At 34.0% G+C, this 14,964-nt stretch overlaps 1 protein-coding gene and 1 pseudogene across 2 annotated transcripts; one reads left to right on the forward strand and one right to left on the reverse strand.

Annotated features, from left to right (window-relative positions):
- Window positions 1-1,288: 1,288 nt before the first annotated feature.
- On the forward strand, window positions 1,289-4,162 carry LOC146908544 (pentatricopeptide repeat-containing protein At2g03880, mitochondrial pseudogene; annotated as a pseudogene). Its single transcript, XR_015020388.1, has one exon. The product of XR_015020388.1 is annotated as a pentatricopeptide repeat-containing protein At2g03880, mitochondrial pseudogene (transcript).
- Window positions 4,163-4,662: 500 nt separating this feature from the next.
- LOC146908545 (shaggy-related protein kinase theta-like) lies at window positions 4,663-8,722 on the reverse strand. The gene is made up of 13 exons (XM_085729850.1): window positions 8,429-8,722; window positions 7,416-7,673; window positions 7,233-7,325; window positions 6,948-7,007; window positions 6,550-6,822; window positions 6,393-6,467; window positions 6,230-6,286; window positions 6,004-6,144; window positions 5,772-5,822; window positions 5,573-5,668; window positions 5,397-5,480; window positions 5,173-5,275; window positions 4,663-5,093 (listed from the first exon to the last, which is right to left on the reverse strand). The coding sequence occupies exons 1-13, from the start codon at window positions 8,489-8,491 to the stop codon at window positions 5,032-5,034; spliced, it is 1,416 nt and encodes a 471-aa protein (XP_085585976.1). The 5' UTR covers window positions 8,492-8,722; the 3' UTR covers window positions 4,663-5,031.
- Window positions 8,723-14,964: the final 6,242 nt, after the last annotated feature.

Below are 14,964 nucleotides of genomic sequence, written 5' to 3' on the forward strand. Positions count from 1 at the left end.
AAGAAAAAATCCAAAAAACCTATATAAAATGCCTACTAACAAAAGGCTATCTCTGAGATCAATTAATAGAAAAACCAAAACCAAGCTAACCGCATGATCAACGAAACAACATAAACATATGTTGTACCAAAATCTTCAAACATCGTCACAACACCACAAAAAACAACTTTCACCACCTATATTATGCTGCTCGCACACAACCCATGAACACCAACATAAAAACCTACACAACAACCTTTGAAAAACAATCGGGAATAAAACCCCAAACACCACCCTTAACTCTCCCAAGCACCTTCATCCAAAACACACCTCGAAGAACCGCAAAAGCCAACCACAAACCCTTGTACAATCATACAAACAAGGAAATAAAAACATAGCCATCACTAACAACCACCAAAAACCACCACAAACACCACCACAAAAATCAACACCCTACCACCATCGTCACCAAAACTACCATTGACCACCACAAAAACCACCATTAACTATCACTAAAAAGCAACACCAGCCACCACGCGCATCACCACCAAAAACCACCACAAACACCACCACCAAAAACCACCACGAGCCCCACCACAAAAGAACCAAAATCAGCACCACCATGAAAACCGCCATGAAGCACCACAAACCAACACAACCAAAGATCCATCGAAACCATCACCACCTATGTTGCGAGCAAACATAACCTCCACCACAATCAATAGAGAAAACAAATCAAATAGTAGCCCCAATAAAACCAAAAAACCATCGACAAGCATCCAACGACACACCACGAAACCCACCAACGTCCCAACCAAGCGAAAAAAAAAATACCAAAAACACAAACCAACCTTTACGACGATAGAGAGAGCAACCGTACGTCGGAAAGGTACGGTGGTGTGGAGGACAGAGATCCTCATCGCACCACCATCCATTTGATCTACATGACGGCGGCGACGGATTTGAAATATGTGTGAGGAAGAAAGGAGTAGTGCAGTCCTAGGTTTATTGAGAAAGGAGCACGGCGGCTGTTGTTTTTTTTTCTAATAGCAGTAACAAAAAAAGTTTTTTTTTTACAAAAAAAAAGGTTTGTTCCTTTTCCCCTAAAATTCATTGACTCCTTTGAAGTATTAAAATCCCATAAAATCCTTAAAATTCAGTGTGATAAATCCATTAAAATCTTGAGTGTATAAAGTGTTTTACATAAATACTCTTTTAAAATCTCACAGAATCAGTACAATCTCACAAAGTCTTTTAAAATCTAAAGACTTTTTTTTATTAAAATAGTCTTTTAAAATCCTAATCCAATACATCCCCCTTAATTTAGGGCTTTAAGTATTAATAATATCTATCCGACTAGCGATATTAGTTCCATGCTTCTACTATTGCAACCTTTTGCCGTGGTTGAACAAAATCACTGATCAAAGAACGGAGCAACAAGTTGTTATGCACAAGTTCAGCTCAAAAGTTCTATCCTTTCCTCACAACCCATGTAAACTCATGTCATTTCTCCGTTCCGTCCACACCACCATTGCCGCTTCTTATGAATCCATCTACCAAACCAATCAACTCCTTAACCAGTTATCAAAATCCGGTCGAGTCAACGATGCACGTAAACTGTTCGACAAAATGCCTCAGAAAGATGAATATTCATGGAATACCATGATATCTAGCTATGTTAATGTGGGTAGATTAGTTGAAGCAAGAGAGCTTTTTGATGGGTGTTCGTGCAAAAGTTCGATCACATGGTCGTCTATTATATCTGGGTATTGTAAGTTTGGATGTAAAGTTGAAGCTTTTGATTTGTTTAGGTCAATGAGGTTAGAGGGATGGAAAGCTAGTCAGTTTACTTTAGGGAGTGTTTTGAGAGTGTGTTCGTCGTTGGGTTTGCTTCAGACAGGGGAAACGATTCATGGGTTTGTTGTGAAGAATGGATTTGAAGGTAATGTGTTTGTTGTTACCGGACTTGTTGATATGTATGCGAAGTGTAAGTGTGTTTCAGAGGCGGAGTTTCTTTTCAAAGGGTTGGAGTTTGATCGGAAAAATCATGTATTGTGGACTGCTATGGTTACTGGTTATGCTCAAAACGGTGATGTTTATAAGGCGGTTGAGTTTTTTCGTTACATGCATGCGCAAGGGGTTGAGTGCAATCAGTATACCTTTCCGACCATATTGACAGCGTGTTCTTCTGTTTTAGCTCGTTGTTTTGGCGAACAGGTGCATGGTTTTATTGTAAGAAGTGGTTTTGGAAGCAATGTATATGTTCAAAGTGCGTTGGTTGATATGTATGCAAAATGTGGAGATTTAAACAATGCAAAGAATATGTTAGAAAATATGGAGGATGAAGATATTGTTTCGTGGAACTCTTTGATGGTTGGGTTTGTAAGACATGGGCTTGAAGAGGAAGCCCTACTCTTGTTTAAAAATATGCATGGAAGAAATATGAAGATTGATGATTATACATTCCCTTCAGTCTTGAATTGTTGCGTAGTAGGTAGTATAAATCCGAAATCTGTTCACAGTTTGATAATCAAAACTGGATTTGAGAATTATAAGCTTGTTAGCAATGCTCTTGTTGACATGTATGCCAAAACTGGGGACATGGATTGTGCATACACAGTGTTTGAAAAGATGCTTGAGAAAGATGTTATCTCATGGACCTCCCTTGTCACTGGCTATGCACAAAACGATTCCCACGAAGAATCGCTTAAGATATTTTGTGACATGAGAGTCACAGGTGTAAATCCAGACCAATTTATTGTAGCAAGTATTTTGAGTGCCTGTGCAGAACTGACTCTGCTAGAATTCGGTAAACAAGTGCATTTAGACTTTATTAAATCAGGGCTTAGATGGTCGCAGTCGGTGTATAATTCTCTTGTAGCCATGTATGCAAAATGTGGATGCCTAGATGATGCTGATGCCATTTTTGTTTCGATGCAAGTGAAAGATGTAATTGCTTGGACAGCTATTATTGTAGGTTATGCACAGAATGGTAAGGGAAGAGACTCCTTAAGATTTTACGATGCCATGGTTTCAAGTGGCACAAGACCAGATTTTATCACATTTATAGGATTATTATTTGCTTGTAGTCATGCCGGTCTTGTGGATGAAGGTCGCAAATACTTTCAACAAATGAACAAGGTATATGGAATAAAACCTGGCCCTGAACACTATGCCTGCATGATTGACCTATTCGGGCGATCAGGAAAACTTGATGAGGCGAAGGAATTACTAGATCAAATGGATGTGAAACCAGATGCAACTGTATGGAAATCACTCCTTTCTGCATGTAGAGTGCATGGAAACTTAGAGTTGGCAGAAAGAGCAGCTACGAATCTTTTTGAGCTAGAACCTAAGAATGCTATGCCTTATGTTATGCTCTCTAACATGTATTCTGCATCCCATAAATGGAACGACGTCGCGAAAATTCGAAAGTTGATGAAATCAAAAGGAATAGTAAAGGAGCCTGGATGCAGTTGGTTAGAGATAAACAGCAGGGTACATACATTCATTTCTGATGATAGAGGACATCCAAGGGAAGCTGAGATTTATACCAAGATTGATGAAATTATACTGAGAATTAAGGAAGCTGGTTATGTACCAGATACGAGTTTTTCTTTGCAAGACATGGATAAAGAAGGAAAAGAAGCTGGTCTTGCTTATCACAGTGAGAAACTGGCTGTTGCTTTTGGATTACTAGCTGCTCCACCAAGTGCACCAATCAGGATATTCAAGAATCTCCGAGTTTGTGGGGATTGTCATTCAGCTATGAAATATATATCAAGAGCTTTCACTCGCCATATCATCTTGAGGGATTCAAATTGTTTTCATCATTTTAGAGAAGGAGAATGTTCTTGTGGGGATTACTGGTAGGATTTTTTTCTTAAAAGAACTTAACACCAGTAGTCTTCCAGTTTCAAGGGGAATTGCAAGCTTTTGGGGCTTGACACAAAGTTTGCTGCTTCTGTTGTACTATCAAGGTTAAGTTATTTTTTTAATGTTAAAATAAACATAGATAAGATAAATTAACATTATTCCAGAATATTAAGAACTTATGTTTGATACAAATTGTTGAGATGGAGGAGAATGCTAGGCTGCATTTTTTTCATTTGAAATTGAACATTATGAGCTGTAAAATGATAACATATAAGATTATAGATTAGTGATAGTTTGTTTCTTAAAATATTGCATGACTGAGGGATTTAGCAAATAAATATAAGGGACGCAGAAGTGTTTGGAGTCCAATGAATATTCCTTTCTGCTCAGAGTAACTTGCTGCTGATATATACAGGCATAACCAGTGTATCAATTAGCAGAGATTGTTATCTTAACCATGAAGTTAAACATTCTGGTATAAAAAATAAATATTTTAAAAAAAAAAAAAAATAGAATGGTTCATCTTAACCATTGAGTACCCGTGGTCTTTTATGGCATGAAATGAATAGGTGGAAAATAACTCGCAGATCACTTAGTGTTCTTTGGTGGTTTTAAAGAACTGGAAAATGATTCATTCTCAACATGTAAATCATGTCACTGAGAATGTTAAGAAAAAAAATGCTTACAGGTCATCAATTTATATGGTGATTTAGTCCGAAATATGTAGTTTAACAAAACTCTGGCTGTTATCTGAACCTAGAGTCACATGCAAAATAAAAAAAGAAGACCAAAACAAAATCAAGAAGCTTGTGAGAAATCAAAAAAATATGCCTATTCGTTTGATTGATGATTCCACATAGACCACTTTGAGGAACAAACGAGCTGGAACTATATGAAACATGAGTAGAAGAATTGTATGAACTCATTATCATTTAAAACTGAGGCATACATCAATGATAATCTACTTAAAAAATGGCACTCCTACATCATCCATGAGATTGTCATCTGCAGGTCCTTTGATAAAGAGGTTGCAAAGTTTCTTGAGGTTCAAATGAGTTGTATAGTCTTGATTGTGGAGGTTGGACAGCAGAGACCTGAACTGTTAGGGAAGGTAGCATTGCTAGTCTGGTTATCTATTCATCCAAAGACCAATTTTGCAATGCCCAAGACAAAAAATCAACTCCTTGCATGCTCAGGAATTAGACGTCGACGCAACTCATCAGGTGCGCCTGCTAACTCTGCAAAGTTTTTAATTTATGTAAGCAACGAAACAAGATTTCATTTTATTGATCATATTTAGTTTATCAGCATGTTTACCTTGGGCTGTGAAATCAAACAAAGGGGGAAGTTCTTGTCCATTCGGTAACCGGGCGTTTGGGTCCCGAAGGTCATCAAAGAAGGAATGTGCACATGCATCCAACTGTAAAACAAAATATAATCATCACTTTTGTGCAACACAGTAACTAAAACAAATGTATGTGACTGAATATACGATAAAGTTACAACTGGTATCATTAAAAAAATCAAATTAATTTTCTTACAGCAGTGCAGCGTAGATTTGGAGAATATTGAAGCATCCTCGACACAAGATCCACTGCTTCAGAAGGCATGCTCTTGTGAAAGATCTGGATATTACACAAGTATTAATATTTATATTTATCAATTACAAAATTTATAAGCCTCAGAGACAAGTAGGAAGTAATGAAGAACTACTAACCTTGTGCCATGGGTGAGCTTTAATCTGTGGAAACTTAAATTCACTGTAATTTGGATTCATGCACTTTATTTCTTCTCTGGTAGGTGTTCCCAAGATCTATAGTACATAATTACACTCAGATTGTAGATCCAAAAACCAATATAAAGCAATTTTCAAGAAGAACCTGATAAAGCAAAAGGACACGGACACAAAAATTTACCTTAATGATCTCTACCAACTGATCAACCCCACTCTCTCCGGGAAACAACGGCTGCAAATAACGTAGCATACTTATATAAGAATCAATCTAAAACTGTGGAACATTCAATAAATTAATGTCTGCGTAACACTTAAGAAATGCAAAATCAATTAAGAATTCTCGCACACAATGAACTTCAAGAAAATGTTGATTGCTATCAAATAATTTTTAAACTTCATCAATAACTTCGCACCTGTCCTAGAAGAAGCTCAGCCAAAACACAGCCAGCAGACCAAACATCAATAGCAGTTGTGTATTCAGTTGCACCAAATATAAGTTCAGGAGCTCTATAATACCGCGAACATATGTACGATATGTTGGGTTCACCGGGCAACTAAAAGATCAATAATATCATAAGGTTAGGTACATTCAATCACACAATTTTCAAACTCATAAAGAAAAAACAAAACAGAACGTACCAACATTTTTGCACTACCAAAATCACATATCTTTAACTGATGACACACGGGATTAACCTGTGACGCACAATCGCATGCCAGTTTAATACATGTTTAGCATCTCCCAAAATAGAATATGGTTCACAAACAAGGAAATTCGAAAGGGAAAAAAATAAATCCATACCAATAGATTCTGAGGTTTTATGTCACGGTGACAGACTCCAACCACATGATGCAAATAATTTAAACCGCGGCATATCTGCAGGAAAAATCATAAACATTACCAAGGAAACTCATAACCAAAATAACAATAATGAAAATTGACTCAATTTCTAGATTACCTGATATGTATATAGTTGCACATAAATTATAGGCATGTGTTGGTGCATCCTGACATAGTGCTTTGAAACTCTGTAGACAGTTTCAGGTACAAACTCCAAAACTAAGTTAAGGTACACCTCATCTTTTTCAGCCGTCGAGTAGAAACAGTGCTTTAGTTTAAGAACATTAGTATGTTCAAGCATACGCATAACCTGGAGTTCCCTGTTTTTATATCTCTTGTCTTGTAAGACTTTCTTTATTGCAACAGATTCGCCAGTTTCAACGCACTTAGCCTACAGTATATTCAAGCCATTGTGGATAAGCAAAGTCGGTAACTTGACAATTTCATACAACAGTGAAACAAAGGATATCAATCCTTTTACATTGAAAGAAATACCGCCAAAACTAATATAAATACCTGATAGACAACGCCAAAAGAACCGGTACCAACGACACGTTCTGCCATGTATGAGATTATCTGAGGCAGGCAAAAATGAAGTTATTGAATGCAAAATATTTTGCAGCCAGCTTATCAACATGATTTATTATGTATCTATGATGACATAGTAAGAAAAATGTTCTTAAGAATACCTAGTAGTACAATGCATAAATACTGTTAAAAAAATATGGATTCTAAGAAAAAAAATTCTTGAAATGAGAGTGGAGAATTGTATAGCAATTAAGGAGCTTGTCAGAACAATACCCTCTTTGGTTGTCCATCTCGACCACCGATAGAAGTTGTAATTACTTGACCAGTTTCCGTTCCATTTCCGTTCACAACAGTTGCCTCCATATCCTGCACACAACAAATCAATTAGAATTAGTTTGCAGTTTTAGAAATATCATGTTTATGACTAACATAGAAAAAATAAACTCCAATAAATACCTTTTCATTGTTGTTTTTGCTTTTATCATCTTTAATTTTCATTTCGTGTAATTCTTTTGGAAGCTGATCAAAACCTGACTTCTCGGTTTTAGCCACCGCAGAAACATTAGAATTACAAGAACTAGATGTCTCTTCTTGTGATGCATCTACATACTTATCCTGATTATTTCCACCCCTCTCAACACGGTTTGTTTCTTCATTTTCCTTTCCTTCAGTTTCTAAATCAAACTTGGCTCTTTTTGTTGTAGAATCCCCTCCCTGAAAAGTAACAGTTTGAATTTTATTTAACTATTACATCTTGTACATGTTAGCATGTGAAATAAGAAAACCATATCTCAAAGTACATAAAATTTCCTAGCTAGTCCACTTAATTCAGTTTACCATATTTAGCTCTTTCCATAATTAAATTAACAAAATGCAAACAAGCAAAACCTAGTATACATTATCCAATCAAGAACTTAGACACAACACATCTGTTTCTTGAATATTATCATCATCTTATTTTGACAAGGCTACACCTTCAGCAACACAATCATGCAAATCACACAAAGCTAATGTTCAATGGCTAAGAAAATCAGTGTCTTAAATTCACAAGTTCATAAATAAATAAACATATAAAACAGCAAATGAGACAATATGAATCTAGGAAGCAGAACATAAATTTGTAAGATCATAAAATGTTTTGAATAAAAACATCCAAATCTCATAAACAAAACATACAAAAAAATAGTGGTCACAACTCACAAAACCACAAGTTCCCATAGACAAATTTAGGAATTATTTAAATTAAAAAAACACAACAAGATCATCAAAAAATAAATAAAAAAAGAAATTAAATGTAATGCCTAAAATATAAATCCATTCCATCTTCCCTAATAAACATATTCATTTTATGAAAAACATTATAGTTTCTTCCATTTCTCCAGCTACCAAACAACAAAAAAACAACATTTTTAAAAAATTATAGAAAAAAAGTAAATTTTTTTGAGATGGTAAAATGTGAATAAACTTACAGGATCTGATGAAACAGAGGTTCTACCAGAAGCAATGCTTTTCAACCTTCTCATCATATTCATATTTCTTGATACCAACCACAACACACTCAAAAATCTAAACACCCACAAATCAAACCTAAAAAAAAAAACTTTTTTTTTTATCAAAAACAAAAGAGAGAAACACAAAAATGAGAGAAAGAAACACTCTCTCTCTCTCTCTTGTTTCTCTCTCTTGTTTCTTTCTTTTTCTTTCTTCTTCCTCCTGTTTCAGTTGTTTTCTGCAAACAACATAACAAAAATGAAACCAAAAACAAAACAACACAAACACAAAACAAATCTAATGAACCCTTTTTTTCTCTCTCTTTCTAAAAAATGGGTGACAGGTGTTAGTTAAGATTTTGAATGGTCAAACATCCATCAATTCCAATCATTCCAAGCTTCAAAGTTTGTACCTCAGTCAAAGGAAAGATTTTGACCGTTGATTGAAATGATGGAGAATGAATGGTCAAGATGTTCTTGTTTTCAAAGAAAAAGTTGGTAGTTTTTGGACAAAGATGTGAAATATAAACGGAATATTCGGGGGGTTTAAAGTAATGTTCCTACATGCGATATTTTAGGATAACAATGGATAACGTTTTATCAACAAAAATAAATAGATAACGTTAAACGTAATTTACGTATATACTTTACGTAAAAAAGAAACAAATTGGTTTTAGTAGAGTATGTATATTTTGAGGTGATACATGCAAGTATGCAACAGACAAAAGTGCTTGAGTTTAGCTGGCATAAGATTACTCTTAACGGTTACAATTGTCATTGTAATTAATATAATTAATGTCCCACAATTTGAAATTTTGAATAGAATTTGTCTTTTTGTGATATGTGATAGGTGGGTTCTCCTTTTTTTTTTTTTTTTAAAGGTTTGGTTGCCTCTGGTTGAATTATAATTGGGAGAGGATTTGATTTTCTTGAATTAATCTTTTGAAAACTAAATATATACATTTGCTCAATTTTATGTATGTGTATTATGTTGAACCTTTTTATTTGGACCAAATACACACGTACACTTTGTTAAGGATGTATTTTTGGGTTAATAGTGTTTTTCACCCCTGTAATATATGTCATTTCCGGTTTTCGCCCTCGTAAAATTTTTGGTTTGATTTGCACCCTCGTAAAAAAAAATTCCAGAAAACACCCTTTTTAGGTCATTCAAAAACCCAAAATTCTTGAAAAAAAGTTTTTTGAATGACCTAAAAAGGGTGTTTTTCGAAGAAAAAAAAAATTACGAGGGTGCAAATCAAACCAAAAATTTTATAGGGGCGAAAACCGGAAATGACATATATTATAGGGGTGAAAAACACTATTAACCCTATATTTTTTGATGTATTTAGGCATACGGAAATATTTGTGGTGAAGAAGGCACATGTGAACTTCTTGTCACAGTTAGGCCAACGGATAGGATAGAAACATGCATGTGTGGACTTGATTGGAGTTTCGCCACTTGTCGGATTACAAATTGGGGCATTTATGGTGGGACAAACAGCCCTCAAAGTCACATCAAGTAAATTGATCAAATATGATAAAGTATGTTCTGACAATCAACATGTTCTTATATATCAATTTGTGTTTGACACTTTTAGCTTTCTAATCACAAGATAGAAGATCAACATTTAGGCCAACGGATAAGATGGAAACATGCATGTGTGGACTTGATTGGAGTTTCACCACTTGTGGGATTACAAATATGGGGCATTTATGGTGGGTCAAACAACGCTCAAAGTCGCATCAAGTAAATTGACCAAATATGAAAAAGTGTGTTCTGAGAATTAACATGTTCTTATATATCAATTTGTGTTTGACACTTTTAGCTTTCTAATACTAGAGGTAGTTGACATTATACATAAATTTCAAATGATCATGCATAACAGTGTTATGTTTCTCAAGTCCATCCATGAATTTTGTGTTTAAAAGAATTGATTTTGTTGTCCAAATAGACTTGGCGGCGTACCTTGTTATTTGTTAGCCTTCCATTCATATTCTCTATAAATATATTGGATTGATAAAAAAAAACATTGCAAATTCTCTCTTTATTAATTTCTTTTTTGTCAATATTTCCTCGATCTCCATCTATCTATTGTTATAAAAGAAAAATAAAATTGGTGTTTGATTAATCTTGCAAGGCATTTTAGAAAGATAAAATTGAAACCAGAGATATGGATATGCGAGCGATTGCAACGTTAGAAAAGAAGGTGGAAGTATGTCTCTGCCTTAAGAATGTTTGAAACCAGAGAAGTAACCAAACTTTGATGGAATACAAAAATGGAGATAATTGGTCTCTAAAAGTGAAGAAATCAGAAGCTGGAAAAACGGGTAGGGGTGCAACACTGCTGTTGTGTTTGTTAGCAAATATATTTGTTATTTTTATGGAATTTGTAATTGGACACTTTACTAATGAGATCATGGACTCAACTAATGGGCCAAATCATTTTGTTTAATATATTTTTGATGAAAATTACTCTTTAGAAACACATGAATTGCTCACAAGCACCTAAAATTTCTAAAAATACTCCAAACGGCAATTAACTCCAATTTGCAGTTGAACGGTATTTACAAACCGTTCCCAGAAACGAGAGTTAGGATGCTCTTATATATATATATATATATAAGAATAGAAATGCAAAATCAAGACACAAAACGGCCTGTAACACACAAAGAATTCAAAACCAGTAATTTTTCCAATAACAATTAACTAGCTAATAGTCCAACCACAATATACCATCATTCATAATTCAACAACATTACACCTTAACTTAAAATTCAACAACATTACACCAAAGATTAAAACTCAACACTAGTTCAACATTATGAAAATTTATGACACAATTCAAAATTACATCATATCTCTACTTACATTTTCTATACTTACAGTCTAACGAACCAAAATATATAGTACGCCACATGAATAAGACATCCAAGAAAACGTGAATTGTATGTCGCTGTCATCCTTAAGAATCTCATAATGATAAAAAAAAAAAAAGGCTCAGTTGTCGTTATTATCCGCCAGATCTATGTATGGTTAAGTTGCGTCTTCAACTCATACAATTTTTTAGTGGGGGTTAAGAAATCTTAATTGTCTTCTTCAAAGCTATGTATTTGACATGAGCTTCCACATGATCTGATAGATACGTGATTTATTTGAGAGATGTAGACACAAAAGAAAATATCAAAAAACGATGAAATGATAAAATGAAATGTAGATTCACTAGACACATTGTGTGTGTGTGTGTGTGTTTGTTATCCACGTTGATTGTCGGTGCATTGTGCACAACATAAAACATAACAGACATATATTTATATAATGTTAGTGATATATTAGGCACAAAAAATTAACATTGCATTATCGACCACATAAAAAGGTATGAACCCCCAAAAAAGTGTCAGTGCACTGTAATATTATATCATATACATGTCATATCATATCTAGCGAAATTTCTTCTTCATCTTTACTTACTATCCACCGAAATCAGATTGTACTCTTCATTTGTTTCTTTTTTGGATGGTTGGTCTCCTCTTTCAATATCCATCAGTTCCTAAAACAAAATTGTCTCTCCATAAATGTATCTTCCCAATGACTCGGCTTAATCTTGTATAGTTTTCACTTCGTACATGAGGGAGAGGTAATGGATACTCATCCTTCATAATTGCATGAACAAAATGATTGAGGATAAATCCAATGTACATAATGTGAGAATTTGGGTTATGTGGTGGATGACCTCTAATTGGGAAAAAGGTTTCAAAAATACCATTTTCAAGTTTTTTCAACTCGAATACTACTTTACTGTAGCAAGTTGCAATAATGTGACCTATATTTGGTAATTTCAATCACTTCTCTTTTAGTGGTTGTGTTGCCAAGTTGCAAGACGTGATATGTCCATTATTGTTTTGAAAAGCTAGATGGAAATCTGATTAAAACACATTTAATTTCATATTATATAATACGAAAATTCCTATAAAGGTGTTCAAATTATATAATCCCAACAAAGATATTTTCATAAATAAATAGGGGGGGTGAGAGGAGAGTAGGGGAAAAAATAAATTGCTAAAAGCAAATTGAGTGTTTTTATTATAATGCACAAAATGATACTTCCTCCGTCTCAAAATAATTGTCTCTCTATCATTTTTTCTGTCTCAATCTAATTATCACTTTCGAATATCATCCAACTATTATACCATTATTTATTGAATTTAATCCAACTTAACTACTCTACTAACTACAATTAATAAGGTTAATTTAATAAATAACACTAATTTTACCATTTTTTGATAAAGATATTAATTTTACCATTGTAATCAACATAATTAATCATTTTCTTAAAAATTGTGCACAAATTTTAAATGACTATTATTTTGAGACATATGAAGTAGATTGTATCTTACTCATATTAATTAATGGATGAATGAAATCATTTTCTCTTTTAATAGATTGAATAGATCGAGGAACAAAAAATCTTTTACTACCTCCGTCCCTAATTATAAGACCCTTTTGAGAATTTTTTTTGTCCCTTTTTATAAGACGCCTTTGCTATTTCCAACTACATTAATTATTTCTTTACATACATGCCCCTATTTATTATACACAAGGGCGGGTCCAGGTATAGATGAGGGTGTGCACCTGCACACCTTGAATTTTTCCTATTTGCACCAATAATCTTACTTTTATGTTATTTGCACACTCTGGAATTTTTGTTTTGCACCTCCTCATCCAAGAGGCCAAGATTGCACTACACTCACGCGTCTCATATAACTGGTAACGTTTGTCTTTGAAATTTCAATGCTATTAATTTGTTCATAAACTGGCTTTTAATGTTATTATTCTCTTTGATAGTAGACTTTTATTTCCCATAAAAGCCAAAACGCATGGGCATTGAACTCATTTTTTAAGGTTTTGATTTCAATTACTCATCTGCAACACCAAGTCAAATCCATTTGTTATTTACTTGTAGACAAAAAATACTCATTCCGTCTCAAAATAACCGAGTCATTTGCAAAAAATAATTGTCACAGAGACACCAATTAATATTAATTTCATCACTCTCATTATATATATATATATATTAAAATTATAGTTTTAATATTAATAATAATTAATAAAGTTAAAATTTGCAACCCCGACTCAGGGTCTTGGATACGCCGCTGATTATACATCTTTTTCTTCAATAAGCAATAAATAACATGTTGAAAACATAAACCAACCCTCTCTCTTAAAGGATAAAATTGTAAAACCAATAGTAATTACAAACACATTTAATACAAATATCCACTATCTTAATTCCCGTTATTTTTTCAAAAGGGTCCTATAATTAGGGACGGAGGTAGTACCATATTTAATCTAATTAATATATATTTGTGACCTTGAGAAAAAAAAATGTATTTATTCAAATATTTATTTTACAAGCTACAAGTAATTGTAAATTGATTATTAGTTTAGCTTATAATTTTCTTTATTATTTATTGAAGAAATTATGCAGTTGAATCTAAATAGTAACTCATTATTTATAAATAGAAATATCAGTTATTTTTGTACCCAAAAATAACATCAATTAACCGATTTGACTACTAAGAAAAACCTTTTTCTTATAAATGGATCACCTAAAAAGGTGATCATAATGGATAAAGTTTTTCTAGTTGTACATGTAGAACAATCCATGAAGGTCACATTTACAACATCTTTTTCTCGAAAGAAATGGGCTTGAAATTGGAATATTAGAGTGGTTTGTAATAATTTCTTAGATGTAGTTATCTAATCCCATCTAATACCTCCAAATTTGGCCATCATTGTCTTAACTCTTAATACAATGCTTCAAGAAGGATGTGGGGAATCGTGGATCCCACTATCATGTGTAGGAAGCAAGGTAGTAGTGAAGACACCACAACACAATATATAAAGGAAGAAATAGGGAGTGGTTATGGTGCATAAGTAAAACTCATGCACCATGCATAAGCCCAGACCGGATCCGGCCCAGTAAACCAAGCCCAAACGAAAATTACTTTCTCCACCCGCGAAATTGCTTTCTCCACCATAATCATCACCTGTAACAACCTCCCGTCGCCTGTAACAAACTTCACCGGCACCGGCGAACATCATCACCGTCGTCGTTTTCCACCATCATCATCATCGTCGTCATTCACAATCTTCATCACCGTCGTCCTTTTCTGCGACTTCATCATCAACGTTCGATTCTTCCATCTTTTTTCACCATAACCGCCACCGTAACCGTCAGTCACCATAATCATCACCACCGCACTTCATCATCATCAAAATCACCTTCACGCAACCATTCTCAACTTCACGCAACCATCTTCTTCATCATTACGGTTGTAGAAACTGAACTTCAAAACTCAACAAAAATCAAGAACACTCTTCAAAAATGAAATATAAACAGGTATGAACTTATCTTGAGAAGTTGAAATAATTAGAAAGTGTTTTGAAAGTGATTTTGTTAGTTAGAAACCATTTCTGTTTTGTTATTATTAGTTAGAAAACCTAGATTGAC

This window comes from Medicago sativa, chromosome 7 (genome assembly GCF_051527215.1).
Source record: "Medicago sativa cultivar Bolivia chromosome 7, Bolivia_mono, whole genome shotgun sequence".
NCBI classification, from domain to species: domain Eukaryota; kingdom Viridiplantae; phylum Streptophyta; class Magnoliopsida; order Fabales; family Fabaceae; genus Medicago; species Medicago sativa.